This window comes from Penaeus japonicus, unplaced genomic scaffold (assembly GCF_977035675.1).
Source record: "Penaeus japonicus unplaced genomic scaffold, GWHDUDI00000001_assembly GWHDUDI00000001, whole genome shotgun sequence".
Classification (NCBI taxonomy): domain Eukaryota; kingdom Metazoa; phylum Arthropoda; class Malacostraca; order Decapoda; family Penaeidae; genus Penaeus; species Penaeus japonicus.
The window spans coordinates 13,752,786-13,767,785 of NW_028234403.1; the positions used below are offsets into that span (position 1 = coordinate 13,752,786).

Genomic DNA, 15,000 nt, shown 5'->3' on the forward strand with positions numbered 1-15,000 from the left:
TGTGTGTGTGTGTGTGTGTGTGTGTGTGTGTGTGTGTGTGTGTGTGTGTGTGTGTGTGTGTGTGTGTGTGTGTGTGTGTGTGTGTGTGTGTGTGTGTGTGTGTGTGTGTGTGTGTGTGTGTGTGTGTGTGTGTGTGTGTGTGTGTGTGTGTGTGTGTGTGTGTGTGTGTGTGTGTGTGTGTGTGTGTGTGTGTGTGTGTGTGTGTGTGTGTGTGTGTGTGTGTGTGTGTGTGTGTGTGTGTGTGTGTGTGTGTGTGTGTGTGTGTGTGTGTGTGTGTGTGTGTGTGTGTGTGTGTGTGTGTGTGTGTGTGTGTGTGTGTGTGTGTGTGTGTGTGTGTGTGTGTGTGTGTGTGTGTGTGTGTGTGTGTGTGTGTGTGTGTGTGTGTGTGTGTGTGTGTGTGTGTGTGTGTGTGTGTGTGTGTGTGTGTGTGTGTGTGTGTGTGTGTGTGTGTGTGTGTGTGTGTGTGTGTGTGTGTGTGTGTGTGTGTGTGTGTGTGTGTGTGTGTGTGTGTGTGTGTGTGTGTGTGTGTGTGTGTGTGTGTGTGTGTGTGTGTGTGTGTGTGTGTGTGTGTGTGTGTGTGTGTGTGTGTGTGTGTGTGTGTGTGTGTGTGTGTGTGTGTGTGTGTGTGTGTGTGTGTGTGTGTGTGTGTGTGTGTGTGTGTGTGTGTGTGTGTGTGTGTGTGTGTGTGTGTGTGTGTGTGTGTGTGTGTGTGTGTGTGTGTGTGTGTGTGTGTGTGTGTGTGTGTGTGTGTGTGTGTGTGTGTGTGTGTGTGTGTGTGTGTGTGTGTGTGTGTGTGTGTGTGTGTGTGTGTGTGTGTGTGTGTGTGTGTGTGTGTGTGTGTGTGTGTGTGTGTGTGTGTGTGTGTGTGTGTGTGTGTGTGTGTGTGTGTGTGTGTGTGTGTGTGTGTGTGTGTGTGTGTGTGTGTGTGTGTGTGTGTGTGTGTGTGTGTGTGTGTGTGTGTGTGTGTGTGTGTGTGTGTGTGTGTGTGTGTGTGTGTGTGTGTGTGTGTGTGTGTGTGTGTGTGTGTGTGTGTGTGTGTGTGTGTGTGTGTGTGTGTGTGTGTGTGTGTGTGTGTGTGTGTGTGTGTGTGTGTGTGTGTGTGTGTGTGTGTGTGTGTGTGTGTGTGTGTGTGTGTGTGTGTGTGTGTGTGTGTGTGTGTGTGTGTGTGTGTGTGTGTGTGTGTGTGTGTGTGTGTGTGTGTGTGTGTGTAATCATATGACAATAAGAGGGGACTATTCTGTTTTTGTTTGAGAGAGGATGGGGAAGAGAGAGAGAGAGAGAAAGAGAGAGAGAGAGTGAGAGTGAGAGTGAGAGTGAGAGTGAGAGTGAGAGTGAGAGTGAGAGAGAGAGAAAAAGAGAGAGAGAGAGAGAGATAAAGATAAAGATATATATAGAGAGAGAAAAAAGGGGAAAGACAGAGAGAGACACACACACACAAAGAGACAAAACCACTGATCACTCAGTCCACACCTTCAGCAAGAAATCCACACTGATCGCAAATCCCGCCATATCCACAGGGAAAATGCGTTTGCTGATCCACCCGTCATAGAAGGACACAAATTTGCCATTCCGTACAACCGGGGTCGACAGCCCTTTGTTTGTTACGAGTCCGACTGGGAACATGGACACGCGCTTCGTGTACCGCATCTGAAGAGGAAGTCTTATTAGGGTTTGGAATATGCGTACATACACAAACGCACACACATATACATATATACATGTACACGTACACATACACACACACATACACACAAACAAACGAACGCAGACAAACACAAACAAACACACACACACACCACCCATCCATCTTCCATATATCCATCTATCCATCCATCCATCCATCCATCCGTCCATCCATCTATCCATATGTACGCACTTCTTCGAACACCCGAATGTCGTAGGTGTTGTCGTCGTCGGCAAAGTAGATGACTCCGCTGGTGGCATGCTGGCGCACCCAGTCCAGGCCGCCATTCCTGTTGGCCACGCCCTTCGGCTTGGATCCGGCTTTTTTGCGATATTTGGACGGCATGGGGGCTGTGGGGTAGGAGATTTACTTTCTTTTTTTATCATGAGTGGTATGTGAAGTATCTCGCGGTTTAGGTAGGTGTGTTTGAGTGGATGGGAGTGTTATTTGCGTTTTTTTGTGTGTGTAATTGTTCATTGGTGTCTTTTGGACGTTGAGTCGGGGGTTTAGAGCAGGGGTTTTCTATCATCCGCTCGAAAAATCATAATTTGATAATAATGAAATCATTCGAAAAATAAATATTTGCCCTTACAAACGCGCAAATTCATTTATCCCAATCTGTTTTCTATTAAGTTAGTTGATGAAGCTGTGCATATGGAATCGGTGGTTTAATAGATTTGGTTCATGTTCATTTCAGCCTCATGAATATTTCCGAATCGTGTGCCATTTTTTTCAAATTATTTAGTTGTCGTTGCCGGGTCGCCATATAATCATACCGATTGAGTGATTTTACAAAGTCGAGGAAGATTCAGACATTCGAATCCATTTTCACTCCCTTCTAAGTAAATGTCTCATTCCTTGTGATGCAATTAAAAATACGAGAAAAAAAATGTAATTTCCTAAAAATACAAGAAAAAATGTAATTTCATATAAATACAAAAAAGATGTGCAGGAGATGTGATATGCGGGTCTGCTTGTAGCAACAGGAGACCGACATATAAGATAGTTTGGTAACCACTGGTTTAGAGTATTTTACATTTAGTGTAATTCACCGAGGGGAAGGGAGAGTATTTAGATTTTATGTTAATCATTAGGTGGATAGGAGAATATTTGTGGACATAACGTTAGCAGGTTCTGTTTTGCTTGAGTGACTCCTGTCTGTCTCCGTTCTGGAAGTGTTGCCTCGGTTTAGTAACTTCGTTTTAAAAGATAGAAGGTTTTGTAATACCGGTATGCTAAACAGGGAATTGTAGTTAAAACATAGATATTTGATTTATTTTTACACAAGTTTACACTGGTCTGACATTTTTGTAGCAATCGTATTTAGCTGAATTTTCGAAGTTGCATTTTGAGAATTTACGTAATAGTGATATATCTGGCCTGATGAAATTATTAATTCTCATTCATACTTTATTTCGACCTTTTTCATAATCAACCCTGTTCATTGCACTAACAGATATTGGACCAGAGTATTTTATCATATCCATTTTGAGAGATATAAGTAGGCAAGAAATTTACTATTTTTCCTTTGCAATCATATCATCGAAGGGAAATTAAACATAAATATTTACAGACGAGGGTGACGCTACAGAAAAATGCAGCACACTCCGCTATGGCAACACTAAATCGTGTTTATGTACACACCACATGCATCCGTGCGTGTATGTCTATGTGTGAATTACTGATAATAAAAAAAGTCGAATTAAACCAGCATTACGAACGTCATGCAGATTGATTAGCTATTTATAATTTGCTTCCATTCGTATTACTGGATCTTAGGTGCAGTGGCATGTGTTGCAACATATGTGCAGTATTATGTATGTATTTTATTGCCGTCTCCAATCAGTCATACTAATTTGATTACGTTCTGTATTTTAGCAAACCCCAAATGATATATATATATATATATATATATATATATATATATATATATATATATATATATATATATATATATATATATATATATATATCATAATATCATACATGGTTTCAAATTTTCATAATTTTACGTTATTATTTTATAAATTGTGTGTCTTTCCAGATGCGTAGTATGTATCATATATTTTTTAAGGGTCACAAATTTTAGCAAAGTACGAAGTGGCCGTACTATGGGCTTTTGCACAGTGTAGTTAAACTGTCCTCTGGTTATATAGTGAGTGTCGTGGCTATAAAGTGTAGACTCTATATATGCTGTATGTGATCGGGTCGTTTCACTGTAACCCCAGGCTTTATAATATTTCGCATATCAATTTTCCCTGCGTACTTTACCCCGCAACACTTCATAAACACATCGCTACCAAACCACCATGAAACTCACTACATAGTAATCCTTACCTCACCGTACATGACTCACCTCAATGAAGCTAATATATAACCCCCCTAAACACTATACCTAAAACACATCCACAGCCAAACTACATGTTGATAAATCTTGCAAAACTTCCCCGCCATTGCAACCCCACCAAGGGACTTACTGGTAAGGTAAGTGTAAGGCATTCCCAGATGGTCCAAGAGCTCCAAGACCTGCCGGTTGGTGTTGTTGGTGTCTTCGGCGACGATCCAGTGGAGGCGAGGGACGTGCATGAGAGTCTGGCCTAGACGTGTCAGCTCCGGAATCTGGCGGCGGCGATGGAGTGAATTTTATTTATTAACTTCTGATAGCTGTGAGGTTGGTGATGGAGAGAATTTTATTTATCAACTCCTGATGGTTGTGAGGTTGGTGATGGAGAGAATTTTATTAACTCCTGATGGCTGTGAGGTCGGTCTCTCCCTCTACCATGGTTACTGAGTGTGAGAATCAGATTTCGATTGGATTTGGTCAGGGTGAGACAGTGTGATTTGAATCGTAGATTTGTACCTCGTCTGCAATTATCAGTTTGGGTTTTGTGTTTTCCGTGAGTGTAAAAGGGTAATGAAAATTAAATTATGTATATATTGTGTATTATTAGGGAAGTAAAATCATGCTAACGTATTTCAGAAACAATTCACTGTGACTATGATATCATAATTAGTTTTAGAGCTTTCGAACTGTAGGTTTACAAGTCTGCATCCACTGTACACTGTACAGTGGATGACGAAAATCCCGGATTTTCGTCAACTTTTGTTTTAAGCAAAAAGTTACTAGACATAATTCACACCTCACAGCCCGTTAATTAAGAAAGAATGTGTATTAATAATTCCATATTCCACGGATATACATAGTAGTCCTCAAGTATACGTAAAAACAAAATGTCAGTTGCATATCTTGAAATGCATTATTATTCATCCTCATCCTTGTGTTTTTTTTTATATCAATCACAATGAACTATTGATTCTTAAAAGTAAAGGAGAGAACATTATGACATCGCAAATGCGTCGATAATTATGCCATTTGCAATTTAACATTATTTTTTAGGTCGATCAAAGGAGGACAAATAAAACAGAAAGAAAAAAATGTCGAAGGATTTGCAATGCGGACTCCTTACTGGAAATAATGGAAGCTACTCGGTAATCTATCCGAAAAGGGGAAATGCAGGATTTTCCAGAAGATAAACAAACAGAATCTAAAACATGGTGCATTTCAGAACTGATCGACGGCCGGGTAAAACATCGAAGTAATTGAATGAGTCCAAAGAGAATCATTATTAGGATTCAAAATCAAAACCTCACTAAATGGGTGTCTCTTCAATATTTTTTAAACCTTATATATTTGCATATATAGATGTGGTCTCTTAAATCGGAATCTATAAATGAGATGAGACAAAGAACAGTCCCGAAAATTTAAAAAAGAGAAATGGTTCTGACAGTATGAGAATATTTCCTTCTCTCCTCACTGCTAAAGAATTGCTCCCTCTCCTTACCTGACTACAAGAAAGCACTCCCTCCTTCTTCTCTCCTCTGCTAAAGAATTCCTCCCTCTCCTTACCTGACCATAAGAAAGCACTCCCTCCTTCTCTCCTCTGCTAAAGAATTCCTCCCTCTCCTTACCTGACCATAAGAAAGTTTTTTTTTAAGAAAGCTCTCCCTCCTTCGAGAGCGCAGCGTCGCTGCACTGCTGGGGGAAGGACTTCGCTCCACGTACTCGGACGCGTAATCCTGACCATAAAAACTCTCCCCCCCTCCTTTCTCACCTCTGCTAAAGAAATTTCCTCCCTCTCTCTTACTACCATAAAAAGCTCTCCACTCTTCTCTCCTCTGCTAAAGAATTCCTCCCTCTCCTTACCTGACCATTTTTTTTAAGAAAGCTCTCCCTCCTTCTCCTCTGCTAAAGAATTCCTATCCTCCCTCTCCTTACCTGACCATAAGAAAGCTCTCCCTCCTTCTCTCCTCTCCTCAAAAAATCCTCCCTCTCCTTACCTGACCATAAGAAAGCTCTCCCTCCTTCTCTCCTCTGCTAAAGAATTCCTCCCTCTCCTTACCTGACCATAAGAAAGCTCTCCCTCCTTCTTCTCTCCTCACTGCTAAAGAATTCCTCCCTCTCCTTACCTGACCATAAGAAAGCTCTCCCTCCTTCTCTCCTCTGCTAAAGAATTCCTCCCTCTCCTTACCTGACCATAAGAAAGCTCTCCCTCCTTCTCTCCTCTGCTAAAGAATTCCTCCCTCTCCTTACCTGACCATAAGAAAGCTCTCCCTCCTTCTCTCCTCTGCTAAAGAATTCCTCCCTCTCCTTACCTGACCATAAGAAAGCTCTCCCTCCTTCTTCTCTCCTCACTGCTAAAGAATTCCTCCCTCTCCTTACCTGACCATAAGAAAGCTCTCCCTCCTTCTTCTCTCCTCACTGCTAAAGAATCCCTCCCTCTCCTTACCTGACTACAAGAAAGCACTCCCTCCTTCTTCTCTCCTCTGCTAAAGAATTCCTCCCTCTCCTTACCTGACCATAAGAAAGCTCTCCCTCCTTCTTCTCTCCTCACTGCTAAAGAATTGCTCCCTCTCCTTACCTGACCATAAGAAAGCTCTCCCTCCTTCTCTCCTCTGCTAAAGAATTCCTCCCTCTCCTTACCTGACTACAAGAAAGCACTCCCTCCTTCTCTCCTCTGCTAAAGAATTCCTCCCTCTCCTTACCTGACCATAAGAAAGCTCTCCCTCCTTCTCTCCTCTGCTAAAGAATTCCTCCCTCTCCTTACCTGACCATAAGAAAGCTCTCCCTCCTTCTCTCCTCTGCTAAAGAATTCCTCCCTCTCCTTACCTGACCATAAGAAAGCTCTCCCTCCTTCTCTCCTCTGCTAAAGAATTCCTCCCTCTCCTTACCTGACCATAAGAAAGCACTCCCTCCTTCTCTCCTCACTGCGAAAGAATTGCTCCCTCTCCTTACCTGACCATAAGGAAGTTCTCCCTCCTTCTCTCCTCTGCTAAAGAATTCCTCCCTCTCCTTACCTGACCATAAGAAAGTTCTCCCTCCTTCTCTCCTCACTGCTAAAGAATTGCTCCCTCTCCTTACCTGACCATAAGAAAGTTCTCCCTCCTTCTCTCCTCTGCTAAAGAATTGCTCCCTCTCCTTACCTGACCATAAGAAAGCTCTCCCTCCTTCTCTCCTCTGCTAAAGAATTCCTCCCTCTCCTTACCTGACCATAAGAAAGCTCTCCCTCCTTCTCTCCTCTGCTAAAGAATTCCTCCCTCTCCTTACCTGACTACAAGAAAGCACTCCCTCCTTCTTCTCTCCTCACTGCTAAAGAATTCCTCCCTCTCCTTACCTGACCATAAGAAAGTTCTCCCTCCTTCTTCTCTCCTCTGCTAAAGAATTCCTCCCTCTCCTTACCTGACCATAAGAAAGCACTCCCTCCTTCTCTCCTCTGCTAAAGAATTCCTCCCTCTCCTTACCTGACCATAAGAAAGTTCTCCCTCCTTCTTCTCTCCTCACTGCTAAAGAATTCCTCCCTCTCCTTACCTGACCATAAGAAAGTTCTCCCTCCTTCTCTCCTCACTGCTAAAGAATTCCTCCCTCTCCTTACCTGACCATAAGAAAGTTCTCCCTCCTTCTCTCCTCACTGCTAAAGAATTCCTCCCTCTCCTTACCTGACCATAAGAAAGTTCTCCCTCCTTCTCTCCTCTGCTAAAGAATTCCTCCCTCTCCTTACCTGACCATAAGAAAGCTCTCCCTCCTTCTCTCCTCTGCTAAAGAATTCCTCCCTCTCCTTACCTGACCATAAGAAAGCTCTCCCTCCTTCTCTCCTCACTGCGAAAGAATTGCTCCCTCTCCTTACCTGACCATAAGGAAGTTCTCCCTCCTTCTCTCCTCACTGCTAAAGAATTCCTCCCTCTCCTTACCTGACCATAAGGAAGTTCTCCCTCCTTCTCTCCTCACTGCGAAAGAATTGCTCCCTCTCCTTACCTGACCATAAGAAAGTTCTCCCTCCTTTTCTCCTCACTGCTCCTCTCCTTACCTCACCATAAGAAAGCTCTCCCTCCTTCTCTCCTCACTGCGAAAGAATTGCTCCCTCTCCTTACCTGACCATAAGGAAGTTCTCCCTCCTTCTCTCCTCACTGCTAAAGAATTCCTCCCTCTCCTTACCTGACCATAAGAAAGCTCTCCCTCCTTCTCTCCTCACTGCTAAAGAATTCCTCCCTCTCCTTACCTGACCATAAGAAAGTTCTCCCTCCTTCTCTCCTCACTGCTAAAGAATTCCTCCCTCTCCTTACCTCACCATAAGAAAGTTCTCCCTCCTTCTCTCCTCACTGCGAAAGAATTCCTCCCTCTCCTTACCTGACCATAAGAAAGTTCTCCCTCCTTCTCTCCTCACTGCTAAAGAATTCCTCCCTCTCCTTACCTGACCATAAGAAAGCTCTCCCTCCTTCTCTCCTCTGCTAAAGAATTCCTCCCTCTCCTTACCTGACCATAAGAAAGTTCTCCCTCCTTCTCTCCTCACTGCTAAAGAATTCCTCCCTCTCCTTACCTGACCATAAGAAAGTTCTCCCTCCTTCTCTCCTCACTGCTAAAGAATTCCTCCCTCTCCTTACCTGACCATAAGAAAGCTCTCCCTCCTTCTCTCCTCACTGCGAAAGAATTCCTCCCTCCTTACCTGACCATAAGAAAGTCTCCCTCCTTCTCTCCTCACTTTGCTAAAGAATTCCTCCCTCTCCTTACCTGACCATAAAGAAAGTTCTCCCTCCTTCTCTCCTCACTGCTAAAGAATTCCTCCCTCTCCTTACCTGACCATAAGAAAGTTCTCCCTCCTTCTTCTCTCCTCACTGCTAAAGAATTCCTCCCTCTCCTTACCTGACCATAAGAAAGCTCTCCCTCCTTCTCTCCTCACTGCGAAAGAATTGCTCCCTCTCCTTACCTGACCATAAGAAAGCTCTCCCTCCTTCTCTCCTCACTGCTAAAGAATTCCTCCCTCTCCTTACCTGACCATAAGAAAGTTCTCCCTCCTTCTCTCCTCACTGCTAAAGAATTCCTCCCTCTCCTTACCTGACCATAAGAAAGCTCTCCCTCCTTCTCTCCTCACTGCTAAAGAATTCCTCCCTCTCCTTACCGGACTACACAGGAGCCCTCCCTCCTTCTCTCCTCGCTGCTAAAGAATTCCTCCCTCTCCTTACCTGACCATAAGTCCCCCTAAAGAATTCCTTCCCTCTCCTTACCTCACCATAAGAAAGTTCTCCCTCCTTCTCTCCTCACTGCTAAAGAATTTTGCTCCCTCTCCTTACCTGACCATAAGAAAGTTCTCCCTCCTTCTCCCCACTGCTAAAGAATTCCTCCCTCTCCTTACCTGACCATAAGGAAGTTCTCCCTCCTTCTCTCCTCACTGCGAAAGAATTGCTCCCTCTCCTTACCTGACCATAAGAAAGTTCTCCCTCCTTCTCTCCTCACTGCTAAAGAATTCCTCCCTCTCCTTACCTTACCATAAAAAGCTCTCCCTCCTTCTCTCCTCACTGCTAAAGAATTCCTCCCTCTCCTTCCCTGACCATAAGAAAGTTCTCCCTCCTTCTCTCCTCACTGCTAAAGAATTCCTCCCTCTCCTTACCTGACCATAAGAAAGTTCTCCCTCCTTCTCTCCTCACTGCTAAAGAATTCCTCCCTCTCCTTACCTGACCATAAGAAAGCTCTCCCTCCTTCTCTCCTCTGCTAAAGAATTCCTCCCTCTCCTTACCTGACCATAAGGAAGTTCTCCCTCCTTCTCTCCTCACTGCGAAAGAATTCCTCCCTCTCCTTACCTGACCCTTACCTGACCATAAGGAAGTTCTCCCTCCTTCTCTCCTCACTGCGAAAGAATTCCTCCCTCTCCTTACCTCACCATAAGAAAGTTCTCCCTCCTTCTCTCCTCACTGCTAAAGAATTCCTCCCTCTCCTTACCTGACCATAAGAAAGTTCTCCCTCCTTCTCTCCTCTGCTAAAGAATTCCTCCCTCTCCTTCCCTGACCATAAGAAAGCTCTCCCTCCTTCTCTCCTCTGCTAAAGAATTCCTCCCTCTCCTTACCTGACCATAAGAAAGTTCTCCCTCCTTCTCTCCTCACTGCTAAAGAATTCCTCCCTCTCCTTACCTGACCATAAGAAAGTTCTCCCTCCTTCTCTCCTCACTGCTAAAGAATTCCTCCCTCTCCTTACCTGACCATAAGAAAGTTCTCCCTCCTTCTCTCCTCACTGCTAAAGAATTCCTCCCTCTCCTTACCTGACCATAAGAAAGTTCTCCCTCCTTCTCTCCTCACTGCTAAAGAATTCCTCCCTCTCCTTACCTGACCATAAGAAAGCTCTCCCTCCTTCTCTCCTCACTGCTAAAGAATTCCTCCCTCTCCTTACCTGACCATAAGAAAGTTCTCCCTCCTTCTCTCCTCACTGCTAAAGAATTCCTCCCTCTCCTTACCTGACCATAAGAAAGTTCTCCCTCCTTCTCTCCTCACTGCTAAAGAATTCCTCCCTCTCCTTACCTGACCATAAGAAAGCTCTCCCTCCTTCTCTCCTCACTGCGAAAGAATTGCTCCCTCTCCTTACCTGACCATAAGGAAGTTCTCCCTCCTTCTCTCCTCACTGCGAAAGAATTGCTCCCTCTCCTTACCTGACCATAAGGAAGTTCTCCCTCCTTTTCTCCTCACTGCGAAAGAATTGCTCCCTCTCCTTACCTGACCATAAGGAAGTTCTCCCTCCTTCTCTCCTCACTGCTAAAGAATTCCTCCCTCTCCTTACCTGACCATAAGAAAGTTCTCCCTCCTTCTCTCCTCACTGCTAAAGAATTCCTCCCTCTCCTTACCTCACCATAAGAAAGTTCTCCCTCCTTCTCTCCTCTGCTAAAGAATTCCTCCCTCTCCTTACCTGACCATAAGAAAGTTCTCCCTCCTTCTCTCCTCACTGCTAAAGAATTCCTCCCTCTCCTTACCTCACCATAAGAAAGTTCTCCCTCCTTCTCTCCTCTGCTAAAGAATTCCTCCCTCTCCTTACCTGACCATAAGAAAGCTCTCCCTCCTTCTCTCCTCACTGCTAAAGAATTCCTCCCTCTCCTTACCTGACCATAAGAAAGTTCTCCCTCCTTCTCTCCTCTGCTAAAGAATTCCTCCCTCTCCTTACCTGACCATAAGAAAGCTCTCCCTCCTTCTCTCCTCTGCTAAAGAATTCCTCCCTCTCCTTCCCTGACCATAAGAAAGCTCTCCCTCCATCTCTCCTCACTGCTAAAGAAATGCTCCCTCTCCTTACCTGCACCGGACGTCTGTATGTCGGGGTGATAACGTAGATGGTGGGTAAGTCCACACTCTCCACAGGCCTCTCGGCGCGGTTCACTTGGCCACTTGCTGTTCAAGAAAGACATTGATCAAAGACATGGGAATTAACACGTCGTTTTCTCTAAGGCTCAAAGTCATTCCGTATATATATATATATATATATATATATATATATATATATATATATATATATATATATATATATATATATAATTTTTTTCTTTTTTCTTCTTTTTTTTTTTTTTTTTTTTTTTTTTTTTTTTTTTCTTTTTCTTTTTTTTTTACATGTCTTTTTGCCGTCTGCCTTAGACGAGAAAGCGCCGTATCGTCTTGAAGGGGGCAAGGTAACTGACCTGAGGAAATGAGAGCACAGCGGAAGGGAAAGATTGATGTATCTGAGACGGATTACAGAACCCCAGGTGGCTGTGCATGACGCTTTGCCATGTTCGATGCATGTGGACACGCTAATTGATGCCTCTCTCTCTTTATCTCTCTCTCTCTCTCGCTCTTCTCTCTCTCTCTCGCTCTTCTCTCTCTCTCGCTCTCTCTTTCTCTCTCTCTCTCTCTCTCTCTCTCCTTCTCCCTCTCTCTCTCTCTCTCTCTCCTTCTCTCTCCCTTTCTCTCTCTCTCTCTCTCTCTCTCTCTCTCTCTCTCTCTCTCTCTCTCTCTCTCGCTCTCTCTCTCCCTCTCTCTCTCTCTCTCTCAATAAGGTAAATTTGCTCACTTTGTGCGATCTTTCTAAAGCTTTCGACAATGTCAACCACAAAATTCTTCATAACAAATTAAGAAACCATCTAAATACAAGAACCCAATCGGTAAAAATTAAAGAGCATATATCATCACAACAACCAGTCTATTTCGGTGTTCCACAAGGATCTATATTAGGCCCAATCTTATTTACAATTTTCATTAATGATTTATCAACCATAGTCCATAACTGCCATCTAATACAATACGCCGATGATTCTCAATTTCTCCATAGTGACTCAAATGAACAACTTAGATGCATTGATAACAAACACTCAAGACACTCTTGTTCAAGCAAAACGATATTTTGACATCAATGGCCTTAAAATAAATCCACAAAAAACGCAATGTATCTTCATAGGTAGTCGGCAAAATTTAGCTAAAATTCCCATAGACACAACCATAGATTTCGAGGGCTGCCAAATTAAATCAAGCACTTCATTAAAAAATCTATGAGTACACTTCGACAGATATATGACATTTGAATCGCATGTTGATAACATACATAGGAAGGTAATGGGAACTTTAATATATCTTAATCATATAAAAAATCAAATCCCTACAGAAACAAGAATCACGGTTGTACAAACACTAGCTCTGAGCATCATTGATTATTGCTTAAATGTTTGGGGCTCTGCTAACAAAACCCTAATGCAGAAAGCACAAAGACTATAAAACTTTGCTGGAAGAGTTGCATTAGGTAATGTTAGTAAGTTCGATCACATCACCCCACATATAATTCAATTAAAATGGTAAAAAATTCAAGCCAAATGCAGCTATAATACATATGTTTTCAATCATAAAATCATTCATGGGAATTATCCACAATGGATCCTGCCCTTACAAACTGTAGGGAACACATCAGGTGTTCGAACACGGCAAGCAAATTCTCTTTATGTCAAGAGATCACACACAGAAAGAGGGACACGACAAAAGCTAATACGTGGACCCCTGACCTAGAACCTACTACCTCATAATGTTAAAGACATCACTAACCTCAATAAATTCAAAACAAAATTAAAAGAACATTTTCTAAATTGTCAGCTGTGACATCGTATCAAACATATGTATTGTATTCTAATTATTTTTACAACATATTATATATGTATTAAGAATAACCATTGTAATTTATGGAATAAAGTTTTTGAATTTGAATTTGAATTTGAACTCTCTCTCTCTCTCTCTCTCTCTCTCTCTCTCTCTCTCTCTCTCTCTCTCTCTCTCTCTCTCTCTCTCTCTCTCTCTCTCTCTCTCTCTCCCACTCCCTCTCCCACTCTCCCTCCCTCTCCCACTCTCCCTCCCTCTCTCACTCCCAATCTCCCTCCATCTCCTTCTTTCCCTCCAATATCCCTTTCCCTCTCTCTCTACTTCTCCCTCTCTCCCTCCCTCTCCTTCTCTCCCTCTCTCTCTACTTCTCCCTCTCTCCCTCCCTCTCCTTCTCTCCCTCTCTTTCTCTCTCTCGCTCCTTCTCCCTCTCTCCCTACCTCTCTTTCCCTCTCTCCCTAACTCACTTTCCCTCTCCCTCCTTCTCCTTCTCTCCTTCCCTCTCCCTCTCCCTCCCTCCCTCTCCCTCTCTCCCTCCCCTCCCTTCCCCTCTCTCCCTCCCTCTCCCTCTCTCCCTTCCTCCTTCTCTCTCTCTCCCTTCCTCCTTCTCTCTCTCTCCCTCCCTTTCCCACTCTCACACTCTCTCCCTTCCTCCCTTTCCTTCTCTCCCTCTTCCCCTCCCCCTCTATCTCTCCCTTTCCCTCTCCCTCTCCCCCTCCCCCTCCATTTCTCCCTCTCTCCCTTCCTCCCTTTCCCTCTCCCTCCGTTTCCCTCTCCCACACTCTCTCCCTTCCTCCCTTTCCTTCTCTCCCTCTCCCCCTCCCTTTCGCCCTCCTTCTCTCCCTCCCTCTCTCCCTCTTCCTCTCCCACTCCCTCTCTCCCTTCCTCCCCCTCTCCCTCTCCCTCTCTCCCTCCCTCCCTCTCCCTCTCTCCCTCTCCCCCTCCCTTTCGCCCTCCCTCTCTCCCTCCCTCTCTCCCTCTTCCTCTCCCCCTCCCTCTCTCCCTTCCTCCCTCTCTCCCTCTCCCTCCTTTCCCCTCTCTCCCTCCCTCTCCCTTTCTCCCCCTCTCCCTCCCTTTCCCTCTCTCCCTCCCTTTCCCTTTTTCCCTTTCCTTCTCTCTCCCTTCATCCCTTTCCTTCTCTCCCTTCCTCCCGTTCCTTATCTCCCTCTCCTCCTCCCCCTCCATCTTTCCCTCTCCCTCTCTCCCTCTCCCTCCCTTCCTCCCTCTCCCTCTCCCCCTCCCCCTCCATCTTTCCCTCTCCCTCTCTCCCTCTCCCTCCCTTCCTCCCTCTCCCTCTCCCTCTCCCTCCCCCCTCCCCCTCCATCTTTTCCTCTCCCTCTCTTCCTCCTTCTTCTTTCCTTCCTCTATCCCTCCCATTCCCTGTCCCTTCCTCCCTCTATCCCTCCCATTCCCTCCGTCTGACCCTAAAAAACGAATTCAACTTACGCATTCTGAGCTCCTGCCTAGGCACGCCTCGATCGTAGGGAGGGGGGCAGCTTATTCTGTCAATCCGCACCGTTGACAGCTCGTATGCCAGCATGACGACTGCTAAGACGAGGAACAGCACCGACAGGTATTTCGACACGAGTCTTTTCCTGCGCAAGAGAGAGAGGGTTATTTTGTGACGGAATGTGTGGTGAGGGGGTGGGTGGGTTGAGTTCGGGACTCTGTTGGGTCTGTATGGTGTTGCAAATAGGAGGGGAGGGGAGGGGGGGAGAGTGGTTTACTTTGCTTTTATTGATACATGTTGGAAGGAAATGTGTTGGAATGTGTATGTATATTTTTGTGTCTGTGTGGATGTATGTATGTATGTATGTATGTATGATGTATCTATCTATCTATCTACCTATCCATCTGTCTATCCATCTATCTATACCACCTGTAATGAGCAACCGTCT

At 44.6% G+C, this 15,000-nt stretch overlaps 1 protein-coding gene across 2 annotated transcripts in view; it reads right to left on the reverse strand.

Annotated features, from left to right (window-relative positions):
• Nucleotides 1-1,436: 1,436 nt before the first annotated feature.
• The window catches only part of LOC122251223 (galactosylgalactosylxylosylprotein 3-beta-glucuronosyltransferase P), a 23,925-nt gene continuing 10,361 nt past the window's right edge, over nucleotides 1,437-15,000 (reverse strand). For both annotated transcript variants that reach the window (XM_086536601.1, XM_086536606.1), the window contains 5 exons: nucleotides 14,549-14,697; nucleotides 11,286-11,380; nucleotides 4,162-4,303; nucleotides 1,877-2,034; nucleotides 1,437-1,647 (listed from right to left, as the gene is read on the reverse strand). In XM_086536601.1, the coding sequence (XP_086392727.1) occupies nucleotides 1,456-1,647; nucleotides 1,877-2,034; nucleotides 4,162-4,303; nucleotides 11,286-11,380; nucleotides 14,549-14,697 (736 nt within the window). In that variant the 3' untranslated portion in view covers nucleotides 1,437-1,455. The remainder of the gene's footprint in view (nucleotides 1,648-1,876; nucleotides 2,035-4,161; nucleotides 4,304-11,285; nucleotides 11,381-14,548; nucleotides 14,698-15,000) is intronic.